Genomic DNA, 21,164 nt, shown 5'->3' with positions numbered 1-21,164 from the left:
AACTAATTGTTTTGTTTTGTTAACTTTTATTTCTACGCTTTTATTTTATTCCTTTTCATCTAGTAATTATCTTTGTCTTCTTGTATTGCTTTTTGAATGTATGCTTTTTCATAGAAAAGAATTGAATAAAATAACAAATTCATATTTTATTCATATTTCAAGTTTTAAAATTTTTTTTGTTTTGCTTATTCATCTGCCATCTACATGGTTGGACAGTATGAATTATTTGTAATTAAAATACGTAATTGGAATACAGATACAGGTTTGGTATTAGTATTTTAGTTATATAATCTTAAAAATGTAACTTATAAATGGTATTTCAAATACTTTGGCTTCAAAATATAAGTGACCATAAATACATTTAGCAATCTTATAGTAAGCAAAATGGCGACCGCTAAATATGTCAATCTTTAAAGTTTACAACACAACACTGTGCCTAAACTGTACATTAAATTTTCAAGTATCTTTTCAATTGCATTAACGGAATGAATATAGTCTTAATAGATTGGCGATGGAGTGAATCATGCGAATTCTGTGACGTATCTAAGATCATAATTTAAGGCATTTTATTATTACCGCATCACATCTAAAAGAGTGCTTAGAAAGAAGACCTGACAAGTTTTATAAACTGTCACCTTAAAATAAATGGTGCCTAGTTACGTCCTAGCTGCAAAATGCATTAGTTGCCAGAAAGCATCACAACAGATGATGAGGCGAATAATATAAAATCTTGCAAATCATGCTTTAGAGCAAATTACAAAAAACATGAACTAATGGCTGGAAGTAACTAGACTGGCTAACTATAGCAGTACTTGTAAATATAATCATCAAAAGCTAATCATCATGTCTGAATGATATCCAAATATAAAAAAGTGTTCATACAATATAACACAAGCTTTACAATAAAAATGTTACAAATACAAAAATCAATGAAAAAAATATAAAGTAATTTTAAAAAGCATATCAATTAGTATAACCATTCATTATAAATTCATTTAAATACTTAAATATGTATTCTTAAGCGCCCGTCGGCGAACAAACGACGCTAACAGAGAGAATCAATAGGTCCTGACTAGCTATTCCGGTCCAGCATACAGTTCGCAGAAATGCAAAACATTCAATCCTACACAGACCTCAGTGAAATGTTCCACCGACAATATGAAACCATCGAAAAAATCCTGTGCCGTAAATTACCTGTCCTTATATCAACTGAGTGGTATAATAAGACTGTTCGTAACTGTTCTATACGTCCACGCATTCTCTTACTCTACAATTTACCATGTAGGTCACTTTTATAATCTGTAAACGTAACGCTTTATCTTGATGAAGAGCAATAAAAAATGTCTAATTATCTTATTTGTTGTTTTATATCGGTCGCAAAATAACCTAAATACGACGGCTTTATTTCTATTAATCAATTATCTAATAAATGTGTTTACTATTAAAGAGAAGTATTATGGTAATATGTCATACTTTGAATGATGAAATCACCTATACTGTTATATCCGACGTATGTAGAAGTTCTCACTGTTCTATTTGTTAAAAATATAGTTTTGTTTCAGTAACGACATGAATAGAAACATTATTCATTATATGTTTTTTATCTTTCATAATTAAGCCTATTTTACTAATTGATTGATTCATTCTGACAAATAAAGTGTATTCCGGTAAGGGTATTGAGCATCGGCTCTGCGGTAGTAGTTCGAAGTTTGGTTTGATATCGTTGATACAAAAACCAAAAGCTAAAAAAAACTAGTCTTCAGGCAATGAACAACATTTTAGATATGAAAAATCGTCCTTTCACTCGCTTTCAAGTTGTGTGTTCACTTGAATTGTAGCGGCTTTGGGAATTCAACAGCTGAAAGTGACGGTCTACAAATAGCCTAAGAATGTTGCATCTGATGCTAAATACATGTCAATACCAGCAATAACGCCAGAACCAATGAAGGCGAAGAAGTGACAACCTCGTGACATTGATGTATCATCACTTTTTCATTTCATTCAACCCCCATGGTAAGACACCAAGTTCGTGGTGGAACCAACCCAAGTTCGTAGTGAAGAAGTCTGCCATGTGTTAAACCACAGAATCTTCTTTCTACCAAACACTGCACAGAGTAATAATTTTTTTTTATGTTTGACATGGATCTTCATCCAGTAATACCGCCGATTTTTCATCTCCATTTTTCATTTTCATGATCGAGTCGAAAGTTATCTGTTAAAAACCTTGAAACCATCCTCGAAGCAAAAACATGACTTTAACCAACGGTTTTCGTCATAAGATAATAATACGGTAAAATTGATTGCAATTAATTGTACAGCCAGCTGCTGAGTTATATGTTACTTCAGAAACAATAGAGTAGAGTAGGGAGTAATGGATTTGCAACCATGGTTCTGAATTAAAACAAGAAACTAAGGAGTGATATGAACGCAACTCTGCAATTCTGAAACGTCCTTGTGTTCAGTTTTATGGAGGGTAAAATGATGGGATGCCTCCTGTGCTTATATTCCTATACTCCTGATCTCCTGATGATATACCTAAAGGGAGTTAAAGTCACTGTAGCGAGCACACATATAATACGATATACATATAATCGACGGAAACCCTCAAATATATAATTTGAAGTCGGTGACGAGCCCCGAGCCAAGTTTAATTAATTTTTACTTTTTAGTGAGTTCCTTATTTATTTTTTGTCGGTTCAATTTTTTTGATAAAAATATTTTATTTTAAGACGTGCAGATCGGTGTACGAAATAATACATTAGCCTCTTTCTTCGCACCCAAGAAATAATTATAACCTTAGCGAGCTTTAATCATAAAAAGAGCTATTTTAAAAACATTTTCGGTCTTTTATTATTAATTACTCCGTCTGGACGTCAACGAGACCAAAAATAGAGTCGAGCCCGATTCAAATTCTAGACGGCTTATCCTATACAATCATTTAAATCGTGCGGTTCTTTAATATAGCCTTGAACTTCCGCGAAAAAATATTAATGAGTCATTCACACCAGCCATTTTTAGGAAGCCCCCCACCCCTCGAAGATAAAAAGAAATTTCCTTAAAATGCGTTTTGGTTTTTGTTCTTCTTTATCGCGACCGTACGAAAATTGAGGGACCGTAAAAAAAATTAACAGAGCCGTTCCCAATTTTTTTTTTTGATCACTCATTCGAACAATTCTATGTTTAAGTGCCAGAAAGGTTAACGAACGTTGTAGAGAAATAGTAGATTTACCTGGTGGCCACAACCATACGTACAGGGTAGGGCAGCAATATAATGATTAAGCACAAATTGTTGTGTATCAAGTCGTTCGAATGTTCACTATTCAGTTTCATAATCATTTCTTAAATCGTATTTTATATGGAGATATCATGATTGACTCTTTATATATATATATATATATATATATATATATATATATATATATATATATATATCTTTATTTTTATATAATTATATACTTCCTATAAAAACAATTTTGCTTTCTATATAAAGGATATCTGTATAATGCAAAATTGACAGAGCTTTTATCGAAAGCATTTCTTTCGAGTTGGGATAAATTTTTCAAACGAGATTTTTATTTACAGTTCTTTTTTAGTTAAAATAATCTGTTTACATTTGAAGAACTCTATATAGTCGATAAAAGGAGCCCAGTTTAAAGTTACAATAAGTTTACAGACACTTCAGTAAAACTATTGGAGTTTCGATGATGAAATGTTTGGAATGAAGTAAGTTTTTTTTTTATATTTTTCATGTCATTATGTTAAATGAAGTGTGTTTAATATCTTGTTAACCTAACAAATATAATTCCCTAATAATTTCTGTCATTTATTTCAGAACATCTATCCACATTGCAGAGTTAAACAGTATTTTCGATAAATGGTTTGACAGTATCAATCAATTCGATTAATAAGCATCATAGCAATATTTGATACAAGAAAATGTCTGAGTTTAATACAATCAACTGTATTGAGCATTCTCAACGAGATATAATTAGAAAGATAATAGATATGTATTGTTTGTTTTAGTGGGTGAGAAGTCGAAATAGTCAGCAACTATTGACAATTATCTGACTATATTAAAACAATCCATAGTATTAGCATGTAGTAATTTTTCCTTCGTGTTGTTTTTAAAGTTCATATCTACGAATTCGGACCCACAGTTAATTAACGCTTAATAGATATACTCCCACTGGTGCACTCCACATAATTTTAAAACTCGGCACAGTTTTCACGCATAATATCATATTTAGTTCAAAAGGTAGATGTAGCCCTTCAACTTTTTATGTTCAAGTGAGATTTGTTCTTTTGCAAACCGTTTGATTTCTTCGCTGAGCCTTAGTACCCTTAAAATGACTGATAAATACTTTATTTTAGTAAGTTTAGATCATAATATTATCGGATTTCTTTGTGCATACATAGTTTACACACCAGTTACTTATCTAGGAGGACCCATTGGTCCTTATTTACTATCTAATAAAATAAAATAAAGGTTAATAGGCCTTTTCAGTGCTTTATCTATCTGCTTGTATAGCAGCAACTTATTATGCTCGGATAATTTAGATCTTAGCTTCTTGCAGGCTTTATAGAAAATCATTATACACTTGCGTCAACTTATTGAACATTAAATAACACCCATTATTGAACACACATATTTATAGTAAACTAAATATTAAAATAGTTAATAATAACAATGATTTTATAGCGAATAGGTCGTTATTCTTTCCCAACGTCTTAGGTAACATATTTCAAAAGCTTGTTCAGATACATTTCATGAATATGTTAAAAACTATCCATAATCAGCCACTAGAAATAAAAAATTTCAATGCTTTTGTGGGTGTACAATATTTTAAGTTATTCCAACATCTGCACAAATCTAGAGACTGCTTCGCCGATTCTAGATCACGCAAATATAATTGTACATATTAGAGGGAATCACATAGATATGTAGATATAAAAATAAAACAATAGTCATAATAATCCAAAATATTTTTTAAAAAATCTGACAGAAAGACAAGAACGACAATGTTTTTACATAGACAACAGCTCAATTCTGCGTGGATTTGTAATATTTAAATTTGGAAATGCCCGCAGGAACTTAACAATAAGTGATTCAAACATTCCAATACCCTTGTGTTTCACTGTACTAAAACAGCTAGATTCAAGAAGAGATATTCTCGCACCAATCAGTATTATTCTAGTTTCTATTATCCATCTTTGTTAAAACTACGTACAAAACATTGAAATGATTTATTTCAACCCAACAATGACAAAACACACGGACACATTTTAAAAAATTATTGAACAAAAGAACTTGATTTAAACATAATATATTTAATTTTAAAAACACGTAATAATTCTTATATTTACAAGATTATATTTGACAAATAAATAGTAAGATCCTTAAGAAGTCATAGTGTTGATTATTATAATTTTCTTTTTCTTTAACTTTCTTTAAAATATATTTTAATGTCTCCTTTTACCAACTATGGATTTAACTGGACTGGACCTACGGTTTAACACGGGCTCCGAACTACGGTCCTCAGCATTAAGCCTACCGACTGGCGAGTGACCAACTTTAGAAATCATCCCAGAAGACATCCGGTCTTACCCAGCCCTAGGTTACTGGCGTGACTGGGATCATTTTCCTTGTCGGATTTTACACTCTTGCCTAGGACAATCACAAACATAAATTTACGACCATGCCCCAGCAGGATTCGAACCCGCGGGTATCGCAACAATAGGAGGTCCGTCCTATCGCCTTTACCACTGCGCCACCAAGCCGGCTATAATTTTCTTACTGCTAGTCCGACTATCAATAAGAAAAGTTATTTCTATGTTTTGCGTTATTTTCATAACGAGAGTTCAGAATTATGAGCCTTCGTACACGGCTCTGATTCCTTGTGATTTTTCATAAAAAAATCGATCGATTCCTATTATTCCGCAAAGGTCCTATTCACCTGATTTAGCCCGCTTGACTTTCAGTTATTTCTTAAACTTAAGGAACCACTACCAGAACTTCGTTTTTAACAAATTCACAATTGGTTGAGTTTTATTTTTTTTAGTTTTAATTCACACCATATTGTTTTTTAATTGCAATAGTGCATTAACTAAAACTACTGCTTTTAAAAGAACACCATATTTTAATGACGTAGTATGGTTCTAAAAACTAACGTGACAATGCATTCTGCTATTACTGATATATAAAACCAAACCAAATAATACCTGGTTCAATATTAGTCCTATTATTTAAACATCTAATCGTGTCGACTCAAGTAGATAATCTCGACATGGTTGTCATAAATGTTATCGTTACGTGCTAACATTTCGTCTGCGATAGAGGAGAGGAAGGAAGTCTCGGCGACAGTATTTATATTGCATTAGTATGTACGATGTATAAGCGTCCATCACTGGGTATACAGGAAACCAAATCAACCCCAGTTTTTCTTAACAACGCGCAGGGTGCGAATTAGTTTAGTAATGTAGTAATAACAGAGAAATTATAAAGATTTAACTTTATAGGCAATTTTGAATTCATATTTTGCGACATCCATTATCTAACAGGTCAATTGAAAAGTCCCCGGCTTACCATAGCAAAACAAATTTTTTGGCAAAATTAATTTTTTTTGTTCCCTTCAAGGGTGATACACTGATTATAGCGACCCTTCAACTTTTCAATACCATTTTTGTAGTACGATTTGTCCTTTGCTTCAAAATAAGCCTCAGTTTTGGCAATCACCTCTTCATTCGACGAAAATATTCTTCCCGGCGATCATTCTTTTGAGATCTGAGAACAGGAAATAGTCGCTGGGGGCTAGATCTGGAGAATACGGTGGATGCGGAAGCAATTTGAAGCACAAATCATGGATTCTTGCCATCGTTTTCACTGACTTGAGACACGGTGCATTGTCTTGGTGAAGCAGCACTTTCCTTTTCTTCAAATGCCGGGTTTGCGGCGATTTCGTACTTCAAACTGTCCAATAACACTATGTAATAGTCGCTGTTGATGGTCCTCCCTTTTTCAAGGTAGTCAACGAAAATTATTCCACGCGTATCCCAAAATACAGACGCCATAACCTTGTCAGTCGACTGTTGCGTTTTCCCACGCTTCGGAGCGGGTTCAACGTGTGCAGTCCACTCGGATGACTGTCGATTGAATAGAAATTGGATCGGAGTGAAATGATGGAGACATGTTTCATCCAATGTCATATATCGACGCAAAAACTCGAGCGTAATAAAGCTTAATCATCTTCAAACACTGCTCCGAATCATCAACTCGTCGTTGTTTTTGGTCAAAAGTGAGCGAGGCGCCCACTCTGCACAGAGCTTTCTCATATCAAAATATTCATGAATGATATGACGTACACGTTAAGTTGATACCTCAAATGTTCCTCAAAAAGTAATATTTTATCAACAAGCGAAATTCCTTTTTATTGGTTTTCTTTCACAATAACAAAAGTTACTTCATTCAAAATCCTACAATTCACAAACTAATGATCCGACAGCTGTCAAATTTATACACGCATCTTTTAAGGGCACTACTCTGAACTTATTACTTAAATTTCATTGGTTAATTTCGTTTCTATGGTACGTTTGTTATTTACTTATTTTGAACACCATTTCAGTGTGGTTTGTGTTTCGTTTTTTAAACAGTTTGGTGATTAAATTATTAGTCACTAGTTCATTAGTATAATATTAGTCGGTAATACAATGTAAGTATAATGCATCCTCGATCTAGGAAGTGTTGTGTACCTGGATACATAAATAGAAAATAAATGCACCATCCTTTTTCTTTGAAGAAAGATTCGGTTATCCTTATAAAATAGGTTGCTAATATTAAATATCCCAAACTCACTAGATTAACTATGAAATAAATTTATGATTGTTAGTGCGTGCTTTGTTGTTGTAAGTTTATTCATATTATAACCACTCAAGTATTTATTTTTTCATTCGCTCATGAATGCAAACCTTTTAAAACAGAATTAACCATAAGTTAAACCCACCAGGAATTTTGGTGCAAACATTTAATTGCATCACTTAAAAATGTAATAACTACTATAAGGTGGCTTAAGGTTACTTAACCAAGAGAGTTTGGAATTTTTTGGATCTATTAGAGCTAATGGATTCAGGAATATACATCAATAAGTATATTTGGAAAGTCATTCAAAGACTCGTCTTAAGTTCTTTTATTTCATCCCAGTCGACTTCAAAATTGTATACCTTCAGTTCTAGATGTTCTCATGCCATAGATTCCAACAAAATTGTTTTATTATACTGTTAGTAGACCTTATTACCAGATATCGATAAGCCGGCTTGGTTGGCGCAGAGGTAAAGGCGACAAGACGGTCCTCCTACCATTGCGATAGTCGAGTTCGAATCCTGCTGGGACGTGCTCTAAAAATTATATTAGTAATTGTTTAATATTTGTGATTGTCCTAGGCAAGAGTGTAAAATCCGACAAGGAAAATGATCCCAGTCACGCCAGTAACCAGGCTGGGTACGACCGGATATCTTAATGCCGAAGACCGTGGTTCGGAGCCCACGTTAAACTGTAGGCCCACTCCAGATAAAACCTCGTTAGTAAAAAGGACACTTTTTATTCTACCAGATATCTTTATGCCAAATACTATGTTTTATGAACATAAAAAATAATCATTGAATATTTATTTCTAAACCTAACCTGAACCTAAATAATAAAAGAGAACCTGGTTATCATCACAGGTTTCAATTTTTATAATAGTAGCTTTTTATTAAATCGATAACACCGGTTACTGAAATATCTACGAATCGTAAACTATAATTTCCTTCCTTGTCGGCTTCAAGATTATTTCCGAGAAACGCTTCAAGAAACTTCCGCAACTTTCACATACAAACGTCTAAATCAAAAGGATGCGTCGCCTGATGCGTAGCGTAAAATTATTTCACCATATTTTTTCTTAGCGATCAAGAGAAACAAAACATGTCTTTAAATATTATACAATGGCCTCATTTCATTTTTACCTAACATTCGCTTAAACATATTAATAATTTAATATATTTGTTTTCCTAATTTTAATTACTAATTAGTACTAATTGTATAGATTTTCTCTGATATAAAAATTATTATTGATTATTAAATTAAGTAATAATTATTCTTAAACTCAATGTACTATTATAGAAAAATAAAGTACAGTACAAAAAAATTCATGAGGTTTTTAATGGTTAGATATAATGGTTAACGTGGCCTGTGAATGCACCTGGACCAAGTGTTGACTATTTTATTATTATAGTTTACGGGTATTCATATCTATACTATAGTATGACGAACCTTACAAGAAACGACAAAAAACTTTTTATATTGTAGGCGATAAACTGGGAAACGTACGAAACAACCAGTAATAATAACGACTGATATATTTAAAAATTATAATAAGTTACATTAAGAAACAGCACGGCGATTGTACCAAAACGTCCTTTACAGAATCAAATACTATGAACGACACAGAAAGACGTTATTCTTAAAACACTTAACAGGCCTCTCTTGTTCCTATCTATAAACGACTCGATATAAAACCATTTTTCTAGAAACTAATGGGACCATACCCCGTAAATAAACCCTATGGCCCTCGCCAATATACCGAATTGCCTACTATATCAAACTAATTACAATTTACTATACGTAGTATTCAAAACAAAAATTATCAAAAAATTATAAATTACAATTTTTGAGCATTTTGGCAACTTGGTAAAAAATTTAATATATTTTAAATAAAAATAACTAAAAGTGAACAGGCTTGGTTGGCGCAGTGGTCAAGACGACAGGACGTCCAGGTTCGAATCCTGTTGGGGCATGGGTGTACTTTATATTTGCGATTAATGTAATTAAATTAATTTGTGTAATTGTAAATATTTTTATAAGCAACAGTGGAAAATCTGACAAGGAATAGTCATCCCAGTCACACCAGTAGCCAGGCGGGGTAAGGATGTCTTCTAGGATGGTCTCTAAGTTAGTCAGTGACCAGTCGGTAGGCTTAACGAGTTCGGAGTCCACCTGAAAAAGTAGTCCAGTCCAGTTAAAAACCCTCAATGGTAAAAAGGCCGCTTTAAAATGTATATAAAAAAAACTAAAGGTTTGGTTCGCTTCAATCTGCTGATTTTCTGCATTTTGTCCAATGTGTGTGTCAGAACTGCTTCTATGTCGCTGTAATTTAGTAACCTGATTTCATGTTTTAAGGCGAAATATTGGATAACTTCGTAAATTCATTTGATTTCGAAGTCATCGCGTAGTTCTTCGTGTTAGTTATGCAGCGATAAGCAATGATATTTAATCGAAGAACTTTGTTTTGACATTGTTGATTACTAGTTGGTTTGATGTCTTAATCCAATCCCATATTTGAACACCATAAGCCCAAGTATTAGTATCTTCCATCTAACTAGTACACTTCTTTGATTATGAGTTCGATATGCTCTGCTTTTTGTCTAACGTGATATAGAAATTATAATTAAAAGCTATTCAACGTATTAATTCAGCCTATATTATAAATACGCGAATTATAAGGTAATAAATTTTCCAAATTTTAAACTTGTGATAATGTCAGACCTGTTTTATTTCGAGTCTTAACGTTTTCCCTAATTCTATTCTTTAAAACATATTATAAACACGTTGTTGTTGACTGTATATTTTTTGAGTTTTTTGTTTGCATCACAAAAAATAAATTAAGTTTTAATACTTCCGCCACTGTTTATCAAATAATGTTTTCATATCGAGGCAATTTATTTATTGGCTGAAGTATTTTTCAAGGTTATAAGTGTATAAATAGGGTCCTTTGTCTTATTGTTCTAATATCAACGAGATACCATTCCTGTCATATAAAGCAATTAATATATAATATGTGTAATTGGTATTCATCGAATATTTGGTATTAAATATCAAAGAATTATGAACTTAAACTCAAAAATTTAATAGATCTTTTCTACTCTTTGTATATCACGTACATATATTAGACACACTGTATCAACTTAGACATTAGGTTAAGTACCAATTAGTTTTTTGTTGATTTTCTACTATCTTGAAGAATGTTGCCAACCTCGATCAATGTATCTATTTTGGTTAGCGTTGGAAACTATCGACTGAAAACAATCGAAACAGTAGAGTCGCAAAACAGTCGTTTTCACTCAAATGCAAGGTTCTACTCCTTTTTTTTCAATTCGTGATGTCAGACGAAGATGTAAGAATCCATTCCTGTATAAATTGTGAAAGAGGAAAGGATGGAGATAATTGTTTGGGTAGTTAATTTTATATGTGGTTATATTTTCCAACGGTAGACGGAGATGTATAAATTCCTTCACGAACTAACTTTTAAAAAGAGAAGGAAAAAAATAATTACTGAATACTATTCAATAATAATACATAATATGCAATTTATAATTGAATTTTAAACGAAGTAGAATTATCTTTATATCTGAATGTTTTGTGGATCTATAAAAAGGAATGGAATTTTTTTATGGAGTGGAATAATTGATATTTTAAATAATATATTATAATACATATAGAAAATAAAATAGAACTTACACAAAATCTAAAAACTAAAGATGTATAATAACCATAAGTACTATATAAACATTAAACATATACATAATCACAGAAAAAAAAATTAATTCATGATATAATTAAAAATGATCTGAATGAAATAATATAAAAGCTTTATTTATTACTGAACGAAATATTTTTTAACAAAAATTGAGAGAGTAATCGAAATATTACCTATTATTGCTATAAAAACAGTCAAAATATTTTACTAATGATCATTTCTAATTTTAATCTTTTTACCCTATTACATTAACAACCTTGTAAAATATCGTAACAAATGTTATAATATTAATATACAATATATTGTTACTTACAAGCAAACTACCAAAAAATCATAAAACTACATATATTACGTATAAATATATGTAAGCATAAATTGGGTATATTATTGTCAAAATGAAACAAGTAGAACAATAAATAGTAACTAAAAGTAAAAGGGCGACTGAAACAGTCGATAGTAAATAGTAACAAAATCAATCGGACCGAAAAATTAGAGACTGAAAACAGTCAAACTGGTAAAAAGTAGTAAAATCAGTCGAACCAAAAATAGTAACTGAAGCAGTCGATAGTAAAAAGTAGTCAACTACTAAACAGTCGATAGTCGATTTCAGTCAATAGTCCCCAAAACTAATTTTGGTCAAGCGGGGACATATCCAATCATAAATGACTCCAATCAATGATACTCCATCAATTCTATATATAGGGTGGATCAAAAGTCTTAACTTTCAAATGGTCTTAAAGACTTACTGATTTTTACGTCAATGCAGTCTGTGGATTGCTGGTATAAACTTCACTTTTAATGGCCATCGGAGATAAATCCGTGCAGAAAGGGTGGCGAGTTAAAATTATCGCTTCAAGACATGTTGGTATCCAAAATGTTGGACAAACAAACTACAGTTTTGGTGTCAGTGGTGATGTACCACACTGAGTTCTTCGGTTGGTTTCGCCTATCTACACCCTGAATGTTCTGATTTTGAATTATGTATAATGAATTGATACAATAGTTCCTGACCCATATGCTTATAGCTGAAGAAGTTTGATAAGTTTGAAATTATTAATCATTATGACCAGTCGCTCCACACTGTATATGTTCTTTCAGTCAATTACTAAATATAAATGATACTACTGACGTATTACAATAAATAAGTAATCAAATTAATCTTCAATGATTAAAGAAATTTAAAATTTTAACTTACTTAAACACCTAAGTATATTGTTAATCATAATGATATTGGTATCATTACTCTTTATGAATAAAACAAAGCATACTCACTAAAATTCTGATAACATTATATCTAAAACGCGCGGTTAGGATATGTGCCAATTGTTACCATTTATTTAAAAGAAACAATTGATAAAATCGGTGTAAATATTAAATTATTTTTAATGCTGACGATAGTAAAATTAATTTTCTCGGGATATATTTAAATCTATTAAATTATAATTTATTTTATTGTGGTATAATCTACATAATTTATACATGTATTTTAGTCACGTCTTGGGTTTTTAATGATCATGGACTTAGAACGACGTATCATCTCAGTTAGTATCCGGCCTTATCCAGGTTAATTACTGAAGTATCTGAAATATTTGCTCTTTTCTCGATGTTAGACTCCTCGAGCCCGCGACCATCTTCGCCAAACCTTTTTGAAAACCAACAGACCGACGTTTCACCAGCGTTCAGTCACCGAACGTTTAATTCTCCTTCGAAGACAATTGCAACCGAATGGTAACCGTAAATTCAGAATAGTGACATGACTAAAATGACCGTTCCAAAATTACAAAAATAGCAAACTTGTAACAGTAACACTATCAACCGAAGGGATAATTTTCAAATGGGTGCTCATTACGTATATACTATCACAGCAGGATGATATTTCCTGGCTATTATGACGACCCAATTTAAGTTCATCAAACTCGCGACATGTTGAAAGCAAAGTACACTGCAATAATCTAACAACGTTGCAATAATTGAAGCCAGAAATCGAATCCAGAAAGTGTTATCCAATCAACGTTGCTTGTTTTTGGTGAATTCCCCAGCCGCAGGAAACCTCATGTTCATTGTATCTTTAATGGCAACAAGGGAGGGCGACAGTGTCAGGTTTAACTCGTCAATTAAATGGTTGCAAGAAAACTATGTAATGTTATAATTCATAACATTACCGTTTATTCCAGATAAAAAAGATACGGCATAGAAAAGATAAAAAATAAATATTACTTAAACGGTTACTGTTTTTTTTTAACTGAGACTGAAGAATTAGCAAATTATATACTTAAATTTATGAAATTGATTATTGGGGAATTTGATGATTTGGAATCCTGGTCGCAACTGTCAAAAATGACATGACTACATGACTTGACTTTCAAATAATATAATTATGTTTAATTAGTTTTTCTTCATAAAATAACAAACGTCTTTTAAATTTAACAATTATTATAGAATTTTAAATCCCTTTCTAGCTAATAATATAAAATTATAAAATATAATAAGGGACCATTTATTATAATTCACGAACAATGTTAAACAAAATAAATACCTTCTAACACATGATAATGTTATAAATAAGTCCAAGTACGTTAGTTGTTGAGTCAAAAAATGTAAAACACATACCAATGTGAAAGTGTTTTTGAGTTATTATTTAACAACAGAATATTAATTAGGCTAAATTTAATATCAACTTGATATATTAATTATGTTTTCAAAGAGGTTATATTAAAATGTTATTTGGTATGGCATATATTAAGTGTTTAAAATAATTATAATACAATTGATGTCGCATGAAAAAAATCTCAAAAAGCTGATGACATTATTCAAAAATATTTTTCAAAATATATGTCAGGCAAGAATTGATAATAAATGTATAAACATTATAAATTAATTATGAAGCCTGTCTATAATTTCAGACCAATTTTAAATTGCAGCAAAAAACTTATAACTTTTACACAATTGTAGTAGTTTATCTATTATTAAAAAAATGGTTTATAATAATCAATAATTAAATTAATTAATTAATGATCTAATTTTATATAACTATCAGTACAGTTTTAAGTACTTCAAATTTTAAACAAAGAAAATGATATTTTAAAATCATAATCTATGTTTCTTATCTATAATTTTAATTATCAAAACAAAATTCCTAAAAAAATTGAAAATCATATTCATATTATATATTTCGAATATATAATAATTGTCTATCCTTTTATAAAAGGCAATTATAAAAAATAGTACCGTGGTTGCGTTAAAATCTCCTGATATACAACGGCATATCGAAATTTAGATATATGTCATTAAAAAAGTAATTTTGCAAATCTACATTTAGCAAAATCTACAAAAATCTACATGGAAACGTTTAAAAAAACCATACACCATATTAACCAGACATTGCACATTCAATTTCCATCACTACTTGTTTCCAACGATAACGCATGTCTGAACAAAAATTGGGTCAGTTAAATGGATTACTCCAAAAACCGAAGCATTCAGCTGACAAATATTGGAAAGGTAGTGTACAATGGTGCAACATTCTGAATAAAATAAAAAGTTCCGTTTTTCTTTCAAAACAAATCGCCTAATTTTTATTTAAATATATCGGTGGTGATTTATTTGTAGTCACAATAGTGTAATTCATATTTACATTCTAAAGTTTTAACGTTAATAATGTATTAATATAAATTATTCTAAAATATGCTGCTATTACGAAATAAATAAATATAATCAAATATAAGAACATGTTATCATAACTTCTGACGAGAATTTACGAAAACAACAATAAATTTATTTTAATGAAGAATTAAAATTGACATTAATTGAAGAATAATAAACATTAAATTATAATAAGGCAAAGTGAGAAGACATGTCCGAAAATTCCACAAAAATAATTTAATGTTAACTACAAGCTATTAATTATTGACTTAAAATTGATCATTGGATTGGTATACTGATCATATCACCCACTACAAAAAGAAAAAAAACCATTTGGAACCAAAATCAATTCTAACTGAAAATCTTATAATAAGACTAAATAAATGCTAACTAAAAATAACTCGCTAAAAATGTTTCTACTTCTTATTTAAGGTGTAAAAGTCGACTAATTAAGATATTTATAACAGAATGCGAGATTAAAATGAACGACTACTTAATTAGTACATAATTGCAATCTAGTTTGGAAATGTAAAAGTTCTAAATGACTTTCTTTTACGATGCTCAAGGAAATGATACAGAAATATACACTTAAGGTCGTATCGTAATAATTTTTTAACGACTACATTTATCATGGGTGTGCCCCTCGTACGTACGTGCCTTTTTTATTGGCCGTAAAATCAGCAAGATCTATGGTTCACACGTTCCTACAAACTATACATCCAACCGATGCGGAATCTTTGTTTGTTTAAGGTTCGAGAGACATTAATAAAAAGTTAAATTCTCACCTTCGCTCAGCGCGGTAGATAATACGACGAAGAACACTAATCCAAACACGCACTTCCTCAAGGAACCCAAAGAACGAGAGTCTTTCGCCATTTTTATGTCGTATAGTTCGAACACAGACTGGCTGTGAGTCAGAGCAGCAGTCCGATATTCGCACGAACACACTACAAACCGCCACGCGTCAACATCAAATAAGGACTGAGCGGTACTTCTATCAACAGGTCTTCGGAAGGAGGGGTGCGCGTGCGCGACGATTTAAATCCTCAGGTACGTCTCCCTGCACGTTATAGTTGCGCGAGCACCTTACTCTTATTAATAACTGACAGGATCGTACTGTGACATCCAAAAAAAATTTGAATAATTTTACATAAAATGGTTTCGTTCATTTTTGCTAAGGTACAATTTTTTTGGGAATATTTTACAGTTTTCCTTTTACCAACCAATGTTTATATGCTTAACGTGCAATTTTTTTCAACTTTATTAATATATAGCGACCTTGAGACATGTCGAATTTTACATCATTCAATAACAGCCTACAAAATTCCCAGAAATATTACCCCAGATGTTGAACACGTGCGGGGTGCCAGCAACGACGTCCAGTAAACGATAACGAAGGTCTAGCAACCCCGAGATATTGATCTCGGATGTCATTGAAAGGAGTATTCGTTAAACTGTAGTAATAATAAAAGCCATAACAATTGGTTTAAAAAATGTCCAAAAGTAATCCAAACAAAATATCCTTTTATTTTTTGATTTATTTTATTTAAATTATTTTGAATAAATTTATTGAAATAAATATTACATTTATAGAGAAAATTTATTGTGTCAATTCTGCGAGAAAACATTCATCGGTATATTCCATTATTTCAACTAACATTATGAAAATACATCTACAGTACGTCAGCCACCAGCCAGAGGTAGTCAATTCATTAATGGAGCTTGTCCGTCAAGATTAATAACAAAAATTGCATTGACTGGTAACAATTAGAACTATATTTTAGTCGTTATAGGTTTTTGTAATAACATCTATTTTATGTCTATAAAAATGGACAAAAGCCAAAGATAAATAAACACAAAGATCACTTGACTACAGGTCTAACTGTTGATAGGATTTTGCATAATGCTAGAGTGGTAGAGAATAATGCTCTAAGAATAAATGTGCTGACAAAGAATAAAATGTGCTGACAAATCGTTTCATAAAAACACATAATATTAATTGTTAACGACTAATGATGATAACAGCTACTACTGTAAAGGTAGAAAAGTGGAACAAAGAGCCTTTCTATTAAAAATAAAATGTAGACTAACGATTGCTATCGAAAGATACCTTATATTAGAAAAACATCGATGTTAACATCGAATCAAAAGTAACAAATAAAATTGTTTATTATATTTATGAAGTGTGCTTATTGTTATTGAAATTACAAAAGTTGAAGGCAAAAATTAACATTTCCAGTATTTTTTGGGTACACTCTGTAAAAAAATTAACTTTGACAGATGTATCCCCTTTAGTCTGATCCGCTGCTGATACATATATCTACAGCTTGGTCTTCTTCCACTTGTGTTGTAGAATTCTCTGTCAATTTGTTCAATCATCTCTGATGAGTTATTCATGAGAGAAAACAAGATTGTAAATAAAATACATTTTCTTTTCTCCCTTGTTTGCGCAAATTAATGCCCAAAGACGCGTTGTTTCTTTAAATGAATAATATAAAAATATACACATTTAAAGATGTTAAATCAATAAATGAAAATAATTATGAATTAAATAGAAATGACTTACCATATCGTATGCCTGGTTTTGGATAATACTGATTCAGCGGACCTGATTATTATACACACAATAAGAATTCTACTGCTCTACTACTATTCTACTACTTCTACTATTCTACTGACTCTATCGACTATCCAAACATCTCTTCAGGTAATGCATAATGTAATCACGGTTATATATATATATATATATATATATATATATATATATATATATATATATATATATATATATATATATATATATATATATATATATATTATATATATATATATATATATATATATATATATATATATATATATTATATATATATATATATATATATATATATATATATATATATATATATATATATATATATATATATATATATATATATATATTAATATATATATATATATATATATATATATATATATATATACATATATACATATGTCAGATATTTCTTACTTAATTTCGTGGAGTACCGTAACATATGTGTCTATAAATTAGTCACAGAGCAGCCCCAGAAGCTAGGTATCAAAAGTTTTCAGAGGTTTTAGTATCTGCTTCTTGTTTATAAAATTTAAATATTAGTTATTGCCTTCCCCTATTATCTATTAGGTATTTTGTATAGCTTTTTTTCTTATGTGTCGCTATCTGTGAACTGATCAACAATAATAACACATCATAATGATGATTTCATCGCCTTCACTCGCCAGTAAAAGAATAAAGGTGATTTTCCAAGAGGTGAATTTTAAGGCTTATTAGAAAACCAAGAACTTTGAACATGTTTCACATATTTGCTATGATAACTTTATGGTTAGAGACTTCCACATTGCTTAATCCATTCCAAATCAGGTAAAATACCAATGCCAGAAAATTTGCCGTAAAGTGACATCCAAGCATTATACTTATCCTTGCTCATCCAAGCTCTGACAAAAAATATTTCCAATTTAACTTCTGGTAAATTAAGATTTACACAAATATATAAAACTGTACGAACTAAAATTACTAACTACTATTTCTTATTAAATCATTTCGAAATCAGCACACTTTATGTTACACAGTTGGTCATATTTTATATGTTATTGGCGGTAATGTTTTATTCAAAAGATACTATTTCCGATTCTTTCTAGCTAATAATAAGCTAATTTTACATACTACTATTTGTTTTGAAGACTTGATTTTGGTGATAATCTCTAGGAAAGCCTCTGTTTGCATAAAGTGTCTCTTAAATAAATTTGCACAATTGATGTTTGCAGTAAAATAATATTTTGAAATAAATTGCTTGGTATAAGAGTAACTGAAGGAAATCAAATACGGCCTTTCATTTTTTCTGATTATCATTATGAAAAATATAAGCCACAATTTATTTCTAATTATATAACCACCTATATACACCACAACAATAACATTAATTGCATTAGTAAAGCAACATATCTTTATAAATAAGTATCCAAAACATTTTTTTTAATTCATATTATTTGGTGGGCTTTCTGCTTCAAAAATACCATATATATTCTAATACTCTTCTATGATGTTCTTTTTATAACAATTTCCCTTTGTTTAAAGATAAATTTGATCGTGATCATCCAAAAACTCATTGTCTTCGAAGTTTCTTGCTCCCTCAACCCTTGTCAATGGCATCGATATCACCACTTTTCAATCGTTGAAATCAAAACAGGTAGTTGGAGCAGTATCACAATAAGTTTCTAAATAGAGTTTGATGGGATTTGGTAGTAGATCTCTTCAATTAAAACAACAAAGCGATTGAATTCCGAAAAATCTATTTTAAGTGTACCCACGAACTTTCTCACTAATTTTTGTATATACTGAATAATACTGAACGTCACAATGTTGCTGTATCAACTCTGAGTTTTAGTTCAGTTTGGCTTTGCCATACAACAATATTCTAAAAAAATTCTAAATAAAATAATTAAACAAAAATACTGTTATCAAACATAATTTATTTTAACATTACATTAAATCTAATACATATATTATCGAAGGACTTAAAACTACAATTAAGTACGCAGTTTGTAGGTTAGTGTTGTGTTTGATCATATTTACATTGAACTTTTTCCGTACCATCTATGTGTTAGAGTTCTAGGCACGTTTGTAGTTGTATTCCCTGGAGGCCTAATCTACCCAATTAACAATTGTGTATCCAAGAAATATATTTTACTTTTATTAGAGAATAATATATTTACATTTTACGCTTAGTTCTTGTGTGCAGTGGTTCATTGTAAAGACATTTTGATATCACTGTATTTCTCCTTAGTTTGTTCAGTGATATACATTTCCTACAGTTATTATACATTAATTATATACTCACCTTTACTTTTTAACTAGAATAAAATGAAAAGGAAAATATTGTATGATTATAAAGCGAATTTATAAATTGCGGCAGGCAATACATTAAACATCTTGATGATGGTATGTACAAAAAAACTTTGGATAGACTATATTTTTACCAATAGATATCCTTGAGCAAAATAAATGTAAGTATTTAATGTTTGTCAAGTTGTATGTAATTTACAAGTATAATTGCAGCTGTACTTTTTAAAAAAATTTTAAAATTATATATACGAAAAATATTAATATATGTTTTAATCTTATTTTCAAGACTTAGTCTTTTAAGCTAATAATAATATAAAGGCTTAAAAGGATTTTGTAAAAGCTAAATTATTTTTGGATATACAGTGGCTTTAATAACGAGACAATTAAAATGATATCTCAAGTTACACTGAACCGGTTTACTTGAAATTTGGTACATAGTAAATTTATAAGAGCCCCGGCTTGGTGGCGCAGTGGTAAAGGCGATAGGACGGTCTTCCTACTGTTGCGATAGCCGCGGGTTCGAATCCTGCTGGGGCATGGTCGTAAATGTATGTTTGTGATTGTTTAAAATTTATGATTCTCCTAGGCAAAAGTGTAAAATCTGACAAGGAAAATGATCTCAGTCACACCAGTAACCAGGTTGGGTAAGACCGGATGTCTTCTGGGATGATTTCTAAAGTTGGTCACTCGCCAGTCGGTAGGCTTAATGGTGAGGACCGTGGTTCGGAGCCCACGTAAAACTGTAGGTCCAGTCCAGATAAATCCACAGTTGGTAAAAGGAGACTTTAAAATATATTTTTAAAAAACTATTTTTTAAAAATTCGAAAATGACAAAAAATGGTGAAAACATTTCTCGTTTTTTTTTTATAAAAAAACTTGTTTGAATCTAAATGAAGCGTTTCCTTTAATGCAATTGTATCAACAAGGGTGTGCCATTTTTTAAAAACCCTCCACTTTATTAACCTGTAACTTGTTGGATATTTGATTTTTTCACTTTTTTTTAAATGGCTAAAAATGCATGGCTTTAGATTAGAATTCATCGATATCACATAGGATTTCAATCAACACTGAAA

General features: G+C 30.7%; 1 protein-coding gene across 1 annotated transcript in view; it reads right to left on the bottom strand.

Moving 5' to 3' along the window:
- l(1)G0289 (plexin domain containing lethal (1) G0289) overlaps window positions 1-16,211 on the bottom strand; it is a 68,537-nt gene extending 52,326 nt beyond the window's left edge. The window contains exon 1 of the mRNA XM_076397808.1: window positions 15,992-16,211. Within this exon, the coding sequence (XP_076253923.1) occupies window positions 15,992-16,082 (91 nt within the window). The 5' untranslated portion in view covers window positions 16,083-16,211. The remainder of the gene's footprint in view (window positions 1-15,991) is intronic.
- Between the last annotated feature and the right edge of the window lie 4,953 nt (window positions 16,212-21,164).

The sequence above is a fragment of the Rhynchophorus ferrugineus genome, unplaced genomic scaffold (genome assembly GCF_030347505.1).
Source record: "Rhynchophorus ferrugineus isolate W39M unplaced genomic scaffold, kcgeb_rfMv2 rfM3, whole genome shotgun sequence".
Lineage (NCBI taxonomy): Eukaryota > Metazoa > Arthropoda > Insecta > Coleoptera > Curculionidae > Rhynchophorus > Rhynchophorus ferrugineus.
The sequence above is the reverse complement of the archived record's forward strand: the minus strand, read 5'-3'. Positions and strand labels throughout refer to the sequence as shown.